The 11,043-nt window shown below is 40.7% G+C and overlaps 1 protein-coding gene across 1 annotated transcript; it reads right to left on the bottom strand.

The window, feature by feature from the left end:
• Nucleotides 1–6,780: 6,780 nt before the first annotated feature.
• Nucleotides 6,781–9,270, bottom strand: fkbp7 (FKBP prolyl isomerase 7). Its single transcript, XM_027148541.2, has 4 exons — nucleotides 9,008–9,270; nucleotides 8,105–8,256; nucleotides 7,155–7,282; nucleotides 6,781–7,069 (listed from the first exon to the last, which is right to left on the bottom strand). Exons 1-4 carry the CDS (start codon nucleotides 9,226–9,228, stop codon nucleotides 6,908–6,910), a joined length of 663 nt encoding a protein of 220 aa, XP_027004342.1. The 5' UTR covers nucleotides 9,229–9,270; the 3' UTR covers nucleotides 6,781–6,907.
• Nucleotides 9,271–11,043: the final 1,773 nt, after the last annotated feature.

Genomic DNA, 11,043 nt, shown 5'->3' with positions numbered 1-11,043 from the left:
TTACAGCATTTAGAAGACTCCCTGATCCAGAGGAGGGATTTACATTTTCCTTTCATTTTTTTATACAAATGCGCAAATGACGGTTAAGGGCCTTGCTCAGGGGCCCAGCAGTAACAGCCTGGTGGTCATGGTTGAGTTGCCCCTGGGACTAAAAGCATTGCATGACTCTCAACATGCAGGAAAGAGAAGACATCCCCAGGCAGAAAGACTCTTTCAATAATCCAGGATAATCAAGGGGTATAAAACAACCTAGCATAATGCTGATGTCATGTTTTTACAGTGAAAGAATTAAACCGCTGAGTTTTCCTTTTCTCCCTTCCTTCTCTTAAAAAATACAGACTTTCTTATTCCAGATGCTCCCCCTTTCCCCACATGTCATATGTATGTAAGTCCCATTTGAATCGGGGTATAATTAACCAGTTGAAGTGTAAATGGTGTGATGCCGTGGCATCGCTTCCTATTTCCCCATTGCTCATATTTTAATATATATGCTCATATATAATGAACTGGATTTTAAGAATAGGATTTTTTTTTTAAATACATGACATATGAGTCTAAAATATACATAAAGCAGAAGCAGTGAAAGAAAATGTATCCCTTCATGTAAAAAATCAGGATGTGTTTTTTTATGCTATCTTTTAAAATATTGTACCTCCCTTCCTTCGACCTTGAAATCTACATATCGAGAGTTTATATCCTCGATGCTTATCTTCTTTACTGCCTTACATGTCTCTACAAATGCAGTTAATGCATGCAAAAATGTCTTAAGCAGAATGTTATTTCATTCTTAGGGGGTTGATTGGCAGGAAAAGACAGATGAAAAGTGGCCCCAAGCGGTGTATCTTATACAAATAACTGATGCTTGAGTAATGACAGATGGGTCTAGAGTTATTTATACATTTCTGCCCAGTCGCTGTTCCTACATGTTAAAAGTGTTTGCTTTCCTTTTTCCACTTGAAGCTTGCAGAAGGCGTCTACTTTCCATCGCAGTCATGCAAAGTTTTCTGAGTGATTCTGCATGACAATACATCAGACTGACTGTTCACTGGATCTGACTGGATATGAGATATGTGTGTACAAATGATTGCCTGAAAGAGGGGCTGAGCTCGCGGGGTATAAGTGACGTGAGGAAAGTGACGTGACATACGGCTAAGTACGGTGACCCATACTCAGAATTTGTTCTCTGCATTTAACCCATCCAAAGTGCACAAACACACACACACACACACACACACACACACACACACACACACACACACACACACACACACACAACTGGAGCAGTGGGCAGCCATTTATGCTGCAGCACCTGGGGAGCAATTGGCAGTTGGGGGGGTTCGGTGCCCTGCTCAAAGGCACCTCAGTCGTGGCATTGCCAGTCTGAGACTCGATCCAACAACCTTTAGGCCATGACTTCCCCATGAATTAGTGTTTACTCAAGCGATTGTGTGGTATAAAAAACTATACATTATACTTTACTTTCTTTCTTTCTTTCTTTCTTTCTTTCTTTCTTTCTTTCTTTCTTTCTTTATAACTATACTTTATCTTCAGTCACCAAACAGACCATAGTGTTAATGCCTCTTCCTAAATAAACAAAACTATAAAAATATTTTTTTCATTACTGCAGAGTGTTTATTAAGACAATGACCACATCAGCAGGTAATAAACAAATGCTTTGGAATTCAAGAATAAATCATTATATATTTTCATAGTTTTCATGTGAATAATGGAGTTAACAGTCTGTGTCTGTTTTAAACACAGCTTGCAGATTGTCTTTGCATACAATAAATGAAGCACGTACTACAGTGCCACGTCCTGCCTTAAGCCATAACTAAGAAAGCAACATTTACACCAACGGTGTCATTAACAGTTTTAGATGTGGTCTCCTGATACAAAAACCCCAAAACAAATAGAGTTGATGAAAGATAAAAACGAAGATTTTACTGTTGTGCAAACCCCAGTATTTACGCAGATCCATGCCACTTTACTTCAACACCACCCTTCCCACGTAAACATGGACGTGTTTACGCACTCTTTCTTTTACTGTAGCAATAAAGGGAGGACCGTTTACACCCAAGTGCACAGTGTGATGTACAGTTTGCTTGTGTTAAAATAAATCAGTCGTGACCCAGTAGGCATCAACATGAAGCTGTAAGATGTTATTGTAGACGATCCACTGATTTACACTGAACTGTTGTTTTTCTCTCATCTCTCTCACTCATCTTCTACCGTTTATCCGAACTTCTCGGGTCACGGGGAGCCTGTGCCTATCTCAGGCGTCATCGGGCATCGAGGCAGGATACACCCTGGACGGAGTGCCAACCCATCACAGGGCACACACACACTCTCATTCACTCACACACTCACACACACACTACGGACAATTTCCCAGAGATGCCAATCAACCTACCATGCATGTCTTTGGACCGGGGGAGGAAACCGGAGTACCCGGAGGAAACCTCCGAGGCACGGGGAGAACATGCAAACTCCACATACACGAGGCGGAGGCGGGAATCGAACCCCCAACCCTGGAGGTGTGAGGCGAACGTGATAACCACTAAGCCACCGTGACCCCCAAATAATTATTTGTCCATAAATAATTATGTTTTCAAATATCATATCGAGAGGCACATTTTCCAGCAACTGCACGTTAGCAGTCCAAAATACCAACATTCCCCAACTCAAATGACCCATTTTCTTGTTTTCGGTTTTTCACCCAGACAACGCACTTCTACTACAGCCACTGCTCAGCAGTCGACCTCTTTACAATGTTCTCTGGAAAATGTGAACAAGGAATTCTTATAAGGTTAGAAATGATGTCTCGTGTATACTGAACATATTTCATCATCTATAACCTATAGAATATTCTGTAGTTCTTATTTTGCCTCGTAACTTCTCGTCTCTCGTTCCGACACCGTGTCTTTCTTCTTGACGACAGAACGATATCGTACTTCACATCTTGTTTTGTATACTGGGGTGAAGATTGAGCAGCTGTATTTGAGCCTGATGCTGATGTGTTGAACTGTACTGTACAATGGAAGTTTTTATTCTCACACAAAGACACTCTGTGATAAAGCACAAGGCTTCCAGGGAACGGTCATATATGGTCATGTAAACCTGTTATAAATCCTGAGCGTTTTTTCATTATTTCTTTTTGTGCATTATGTTTTTATGAATACCAAAAATCACTAATAATTGCTACCTAAACGTATTAGTCATGATACTCGATGAAAGAATTCAACAATTTTATGCTAGACCTTGATCTATAAACTAGTATGTTTTGCCAGATGTTAAAAATGTATTCCACAGAGCTTTCAAATATAATGTGTAAATAAGGAATATAAAGGCGCTGAGTAATTTTCTGTAATAAAGAACTTAGAGGACACACGATCTGTCTAATAATGTGTAATAATAGACTTATAGTGTAGAGAGAGAGAGAGAGAGAGAGAGAGAGAGAGAGAGAGAGAGAGATAACAGAGAGAGAGAAAAGAGAGAGAGAGAGAGAGAGAGATAGAGATCGAGGATCTATTCTCTCCTCTCTCTAAGCATCATCTCTCCTCTCTCTCTTATATCTCATCTCTCTCTCTCTCTCTCCCTTAACTATTACTCCCGCCTTCTCTCTCTCTCCCTATCTCTCTCCCCTTCTCTCTCTCTCTCTCTCTCTCTCTCTCTCTCTCTCTCTCTCTCTCTCTCTCCTCTCTCTCTCTCTCTCCCCTCTCTCTCTCTCTCTCTCTCTCTCTCTCTCTCTCTCTCCCCTCTCTCTCTCTCTCCCCCCTCTCTCTATCTCTCTCTCTCTCTCTCTCTCTCTCTCTCTCTCACTCACCCTCTCTATTTCTTTCCCTCTTTCTCTCTCTCTCTCCCCCCCTCTCTCACCCTCTCTATTTCTTTCCCTCTCTCTCTCACTCTCTCTCTCTCTCTCTCTCTCTCTCTCTCTCTCTCTCTCTCTCTCTCTCTCTCCCCCTCTCTCTCTCTCTCTCTCTCTCTCTCCCCCTCTCTCTCTCTCTCTCTCTCTCTCTCTCTCTCTCTCTCTCTCTCTCTCTCCCTCTCCCCCTCTCTCTCTCCCCCCCCCTCTCTCTCTCTCTCTCTCTCTCTCTCTCTCTCCCTCTCTCTCTCTCTCCCTCCTCCCCCCCCCTCTCTCTTTTCTCTCTCTCTCTCCTCTTCTGCGCCTCTGTCTCTCTATCTCAATTCTCTCTCTCTCCCCTCTCTCTCTATCCATCCTCTCCCACCCCTCTCTCTCCCCCGCCTCTATCTCTCTCTCCCCTCTCCCTCTCTTTCTCTCTACTCTCTCTCTCTCTCCTTCTCTTCTCTCTCATCTTTTCTCTCTCACCCTCTCTCTCGCCTCTTCTCTCTCTCCCCCTCTCTCTCCCCTCTCTCTCTTTCTATTCTTCTTCTCTCTCTCGCTCTCTCTCTCTGCTCTCTCATCTTACTTCTCTCTCTCTCTCCCCTTCTGTTTGTATTAGTTACACAGACTATGTTAATGCTGCTATGGTCACATGGTCAGTTACAGGTGATCTACAGTATTTATATTACATTCGACTGAATTTAAGCTGATTATTATTTACATGATAATAAGCCAGTGCCATGACATAACTGTAACTGTAGACATTTCCTCTACAGGAGAAACAAGGTCATGGGAATGTGAGGTGACTAAAGATGTGGTGCGAAACAAATTATCGTCTTTAACCCAGACCTCTTAAAGTTACATGTACTCGATGAGACCTGTAATCAAGGCGACCGCTGGACATCCACACGTCCCACACAACGACTAACTGTGCACTAAACGGCAGGCATCATGACTTAATGGGGGGAGGGGAGAATCTTATGTCTGTTAAAACACTATGCTGCTATCTTCTATGGACTACAGGTTGCCAGTTCCACTGTAAGACCTCGTGTTTGTAAAGAAGAAAAAAGAGCTGCACTCAAAGTAAAGTCTGCTCACTGCTTTCTGTGCTTTTTATCTCCAACTTTGTGACCAAACCCTCCCCCCTCTCGTCTGGACCTGCTCTGGGTCTGTTGGCTCGGACACGGCTTATGTCATATCTCTGCTGCTTGTAGTGGGTGAAAGGGGAGGGATGGGATGAGAAGGGAAGGAGAGAAGCTGACAGATTTTAGGTTATATAAAGTAAAAAACAATCAGTTCAGCTTTCTGCTTTCTACGATTTTTATTTTAGTGAAGTTTGCTGACTCCATAATGACAGTAAATTTGTTTCGTTTTCCCTTCTCGACTTTGACATGTTTTCATGTGCGTTTCCAGCTCTCTTTCCAGCTCTCTCTTTCGTCCTGTATTCTTCCTTAAATAGCTATTGCTCAGCATTGTGTCCAGGTTGAACAGCAGCCCTATGAACAAAACTCTTGTAGAGTCTCTGTATTTCTCCTCTATTGTCTTTCTTAGCCTTTGTCTCAGATACACACCCTCTACAGAAGCAGCTGGAAACCACTAGAATATAGTGTTGTGTGTTAGTCATATCTTAATGCATAGTTGTATTAGAGCGCCCCCTGGTGCAACCTATGTTTATTACAATGTGCTCGAAGTAACAAAATACATACATATTGTTATTATTCATTCATTCATTCATTCATTCATTCATTCATTCATTCATTCATTCATTCATTCATCTTCTACCGCTTATCTGAACTTCTCGGGTCACGGGGAGCCTGTGCCTATCTCAGGCGTCATTGGGCATCTAGGCAGGATACACCCTGGACGGAGTGCCAACACATCACAGGGCACACACACACTCTCATTCACTCACACACTCACACACTACGGACAATTTTCCAGAGATGCCAATCAACCTACCATGCATGTCTTTGGACTGAGGGAGGAAACCGGAGTACCCGGAGGAAACCCCCGAGGCACGGGGAGAACATGCAAACTCCACACACACAAGGCAGAGGTGGGAATCGAACCCCCAACCCCTGGAGGTGAACGTGCTAACCACTAAGCCACCGTGCCCCCCCCCCCCATATTGTCATTATTAAGTCTGAAATGGAGAACAATACAGGCTTCAGCATGTTTAAAATAAATTGGGGAAAGTCACTTTTTGCTTTTTTTGCCTCTTGTCAATGGCATAAAAGTCAGAAATAAATGAATATTTCAGTTAGTGTTTGTAAGTAAGTTGTTCTTAAACAAATCATTTTGTCTTTCACTCACATTCACTCTCTCGTTCATTTATTAGATTAGTTGTAATTTCAATTCCACTCAATTCTTTAATTATCTACAATTATGTAATATAACAAGATACTTTTGCTATTTTGACCAAATAAAATGTACAACACACTAAACACACTTTCATGTTTTTTTGTGTTTACCTGATTTTTAGGTTGTTTTTGTTTGTTTGTTTGTTTTGTTATTTTAACTTTTCTTTCTTTTCTTTAAGATCACATATTTAAGGATCTGCAGAAAACATAAAACACACTTCCAACTACGGCAAGCCAAAAATATAAGTGCCAAATTTTTTTTGTTTTTATTAATATTGCAATGATTGGCTGTTTTTTTTTTTTCTAAAAATGTCAAAGTTCCTGGTCATACAGTTAAAAATATATCATTAGATCAGACACTGACTTTTTCTAGTCAGTCCTTCATGTCATTGACTTTCATCAAGAAATTTCACAACACTGATATCTAATTAACTATAACAGTATCAACGGTCTTTTCAGTGCCACTAACAACCTTTTTAATGTTTGACATTTTTCAATACTTTGCTTAATAATTATTTATACAAAATAACTGGATATATAACATATGTGTTCGCTGCACAATGTAACAGGCACAAATAATTATCTAAAAATCATCTTTATTAAAAGTTTGCATAGTCGTAGTGGTATTTTATTATACTCTTCAAAAACTGTCCCGTATCCAACCGGCATGAAAATGTCTATGAGGAGGTGCGATGTTTATTGGTAGCTAAAGCTCATCGTGCTCGTAGACATTGTACTCTTTTATGGTTAACGTTCCATCTGCATCCTCGTCGTTCCTGCGGAAGACATCGCTCACGACGGCGTCGAAATAGGACTCGTCTTTCTGCACGTTTAACTTCTTTGCTTCCATTTTCAAGTGTTCTTTCACCTAATGATAAAAAATGGAGTTACAAGAGGTATTAAAAATAACATGAGTATTAAAAAAAACTTGCATGGTAATATTAATCTCCAACCTCTTCTTTCGTAAGAGTCCGATCATTGTTGTGGTCCATTTCGTTAAAGGCTTCCATGCTGCGTGGACCTCGTCGCACATGCAAAAGCTCCACCTTAAAGATCAAGGTTGCATTGGGTGGCACCGGATCTATAGCATAAAACAGAAATGTGTAGAAGATGATGAAATAGGTTAATAAGGAAAACCACATTTAATCATATATATATATATATATTTACACAACTGGGATACATCCAGGGATTTGGACTCACAACCTTCCAGTCAGTACAACAGTTCCTTAAACACTGATGTACCGCTTCATGGAATATTTGAAGTATAGTTTTGTTGGTAATGTTCTGTCAGACATCTTTTGGGCTATGATGTCTGTGAGAAATGGAGTTCTCGTCTCAGTGATCGAGGCGTCAGCCTGCTGTACGGAAGGTCATGAATTCAAATCCCAGCACCACCATGCTGCTACCACTGGGCCTGAGCAACGTCCTTGAAGTTTGTATTAATGAGACAAATGTAAGTTGCTGCGTGCCAAATGCTGTAAAAAGTAAATTGACCTTATAGGTGATAGTGAATGTGTGCATGCAGACATTCACGCGTCACACTCAGGGTTTGCAGGACTGTCTCAGAATCACTGTAATCCTGACCAGGACAAAGCAGTCAATAAAAATTAATGAATAATTTGTTGTAAGTAAAATTGTTCCATGATTCTTCATTAATCTGCTCTACCATCTACATCTTCTCGGTGTAAGTTTTGGGCGACACAGCTTATAGTTTAAACCCTGATATCTTTAAAATAAGAGCAGTGACTGCATGGAGATTGTGGGACAAAATAGGAGAACCTAAATGAACTCGGACATACAAAAGAAGAAGATATGAAACCCCACATAGAACGTTACAGAAGCTCAGGTTCAAAACTGGAGCAGTGATGACTTGGGTAGAGTTTGCCATGGAGTCTCTTACCTTTCCCTTTCTCACCAAATGCTAAAGAAGGAGGTACCGTGATCTTCCGCTTCTCGCCAGGACACATTTCTTTCAGGCCAATGTCCAAGCCCTTGATGACCTCCCCAACCCCATGAACAAACCAGTGAGGCTGTCCATCTTTAGCTGAGCGACTGCAGGAGGTGAGTAAAAAAGTGCACTTGAGGAGGGTCAAAAAAGTACATGCACAATTGTATGACTCTTAATTATAATAAAATAAATGAAATTAATTCAATTAAATATTGAATCAGAGACATATTAAAATAATTATAGATAATACAGATCAAGCTGAAGGGCCTGACCTGGGTCATGATGTGAATTTAGAATCTGTGTTATATAATATAATACTTTTGCGGAAAAGGTTTAGGGAAAGTTTTGGATTAGGTCAAAATTTGTGTTGTTCCACTAGGGGCAAAATAGAGTAGTAATGTAGTAATGAAATACTATGTGCATCCAAATGTTGTCATTAGCAGTGACATTTCAGTCCCAGATTGTAATACTACTGCATGTGCTGTTCGGCGCTGCTGTGTGTTGTCTTTTGTGTAATGTCTTGTAGTGTTCTGTGTCGTTTGTTTGCACTGTATTTTGTCTTGCATTGTATTTTGTCTTGCACTGTTTGCACCAGGTTGCACAGATGCACTTTATGTGGCTAGGACTAACTTACTTAAGTCCCTAGCTCTGTGTTGTTTAAGAAATGTTGTTTAATTTCACTATGTACTGCTTAAGCTATATACACATTACTGTAGAGCTGTTATTGGTCTATTAAACCGAAACTTTTGTTTCTGACACCATATATATATATATATATACACATGTATAGATGTGTGTGTGTGTGTGTGTGTGTGTGTGTGTGTGTGTGTGTGTGTGTGTGTGTGTGTGTGTTACCTGCAGTAGAACTGAGACCCGTCCTTGGCCAGATATCCATCATAATGTGCGTTTAATAAATCTCCCTTTCTCGCTTTCTGGGTGCAGTTTTCTGGTAAGAAAATCACCTCGATTTGAACTTCATCAGTCGAATCTGTGGCACAAACCAAAGTGATAAAGACAACAGTAAAGTGAAGACAGAGAATAAAGTAAAGAAAGAAACGCTCCGACATCTTGCACATCTGTCTGCGTGGCAACTCCCGGAATCTGTACTGGGTTGCCAGATGCGTAGAAAGACAATCGCATTTTCTGTCCGTCTAAGGCTACTGCTTTATAAAAAATAATAAGAGGTGTAAGAAGTTCATCTTAAACCGCAACATAAACAGGAATAAAGACTCCACCTAAAAAGTAACTAATAAAATATTTAATGTTTGACAATATGAACATATCTGGTTATACACAAAGAAAAATATGTTCTTGCAGAAATAATAATAATAATAATAATAATAATAATAATAATAATAATAATAATAATAACTACATTTGTAAAGTTCGTCGCAACAAAGTTTGATGTTGGCTTTGCGAAGTATTCGCAAAGGCCGGTGCTTTTGGAGGCGAATGGACATAAGGGTTAGCGGTGGCAAGTAGACAGAAAGCTAGGGTGCCAAAACATTTGGAGGTAAGTGGAGACGAGCATGTGATGTCATCCGAATACTCTTGAGGAATTTCCCCACTTTGGGCTGAGTGTTTTGATATGTCACATGTCCATGTTGTAAAAGGTTTTTTGATTTTGCATATTTTGGGGGCGGGGCTGCGGCCGAAAGTCCAGTCGGTACATCAATTTAAACCTTTGTTCAGAGTATCACCCTAAAGGAGCTGGCCGAGTTTGGTGTAGAGAGTTCAAAAGCTTGCTGAGTTATAAACCTCCAAAGTTTATAATGGGGGTCTATGGGAAAAAAGGCCACTTTGAGACACAGTACCGGAAGTACCGGTACTCGGATCGCTTAGAAAAGTAACAGCAACAAACAGAATGTTGGCTTATACAAAGCCAACGTAATAATAGTCCTATCCCAAGTATCAGTCTATCCCAGCATACCAGGCACAATCAAATTTACCCACAGGTCAATTAAGAGTAGACAATTTACTAACTGGTATGTTTGGGGCATTGGGAGGAAACCAGAGAACCCAGATGAAGGAGAACATGTGAAACGTCACACTCACAGTAAATCAGGATTGAACCAGAGACCTTGGAGATGTTATTATTATTATTATTATTATTATTATTATTATTATTATTATTATTATTATAAACTTATAACGAATTTAAATCGTTTAAAGACGAATTATATTATTACCTCAAGCTGACAAACATTTAAGACGGATTAATAAAGATCTGGCAACTTCTGTTGAGCCTGTGTCTGTTTCTCAAGACAAAAAGTGTGGTCTGGTTCTTCATAACACCTCTCTCTCACTCACTCATTTTCTACCGCTTATCCGCTTATCCTAGCCTGTGCCTATCTCAGGCATCATCGGGCATCGAGGCAGGATACACCCAGGATGGAGTGCCAACCCATCACAGGGCACACACACTCTCATTCAGTCACACACTCAGGACAATTTACCAGAGATGCCAATCAACCTACCATGCATGTCTTTGGACCGGGGGAGGAAACCGGAGTACCCGGAGGAAACCCCCGAGGCACGGGGAGACCATGCAAACTCCACACACAAAAGGCGGAGGTGGGAATCGAACCCCCGACCCTGGAGGTGTGAGGCGAACGTGCTGATCACTAAGCCACCGTGCCCCCTTCATAACACCTGAAAGTGTAGAATTCATTTAATCCAGACTCATAGTGCAGTAATGTCGATAGTGATATATCGTAGCAACTGTTTATGCTACACCTGAGCTATGATACACCTGAGCTCTGTCTACCAGGATTCCCAGCTCATCCTCTAACAGCAGAACAAACACTTTTTTACACATCACAGTCACAATTAAACCAGTAAGTAGCGGTGTGTTTATACCTTTTTTATAGCTCTGTGTGTGTTTTAACCTT

This window comes from Tachysurus fulvidraco, chromosome 6, assembly GCF_022655615.1.
Source record: "Tachysurus fulvidraco isolate hzauxx_2018 chromosome 6, HZAU_PFXX_2.0, whole genome shotgun sequence".
In the NCBI taxonomy this organism is placed as follows: Eukaryota; Metazoa; Chordata; class Actinopteri; order Siluriformes; family Bagridae; genus Tachysurus; species Tachysurus fulvidraco.
Note: the sequence above shows the minus strand (reverse complement) of the source record. Positions and strands in the feature narration are given on the sequence as shown.

What these genes read in the sequence shown, in the direction of transcription:
- fkbp7 (XM_027148541.2), bottom strand. Translation starts at nt 9,228, where the DNA reads ATGTGCAAGATGTCGGAGCGTTTCTTTCTTTACTTTATTCTCTGTCTT. An exon ending in ATTTGGTGAGAAAGGGAAAG is followed by an intron (nt 7,283 to 8,104) that starts GTAAGAGACTCC and finishes TTTATGCTATAG; the next exon opens with ATCCGGTGCCACCCAATGCA. An exon ending in GGACTCTTACGAAAGAAGAG is followed by an intron (nt 7,070 to 7,154) that starts GTTGGAGATTAA and finishes TTTTATCATTAG; the next exon opens with GTGAAAGAACACTTGAAAAT.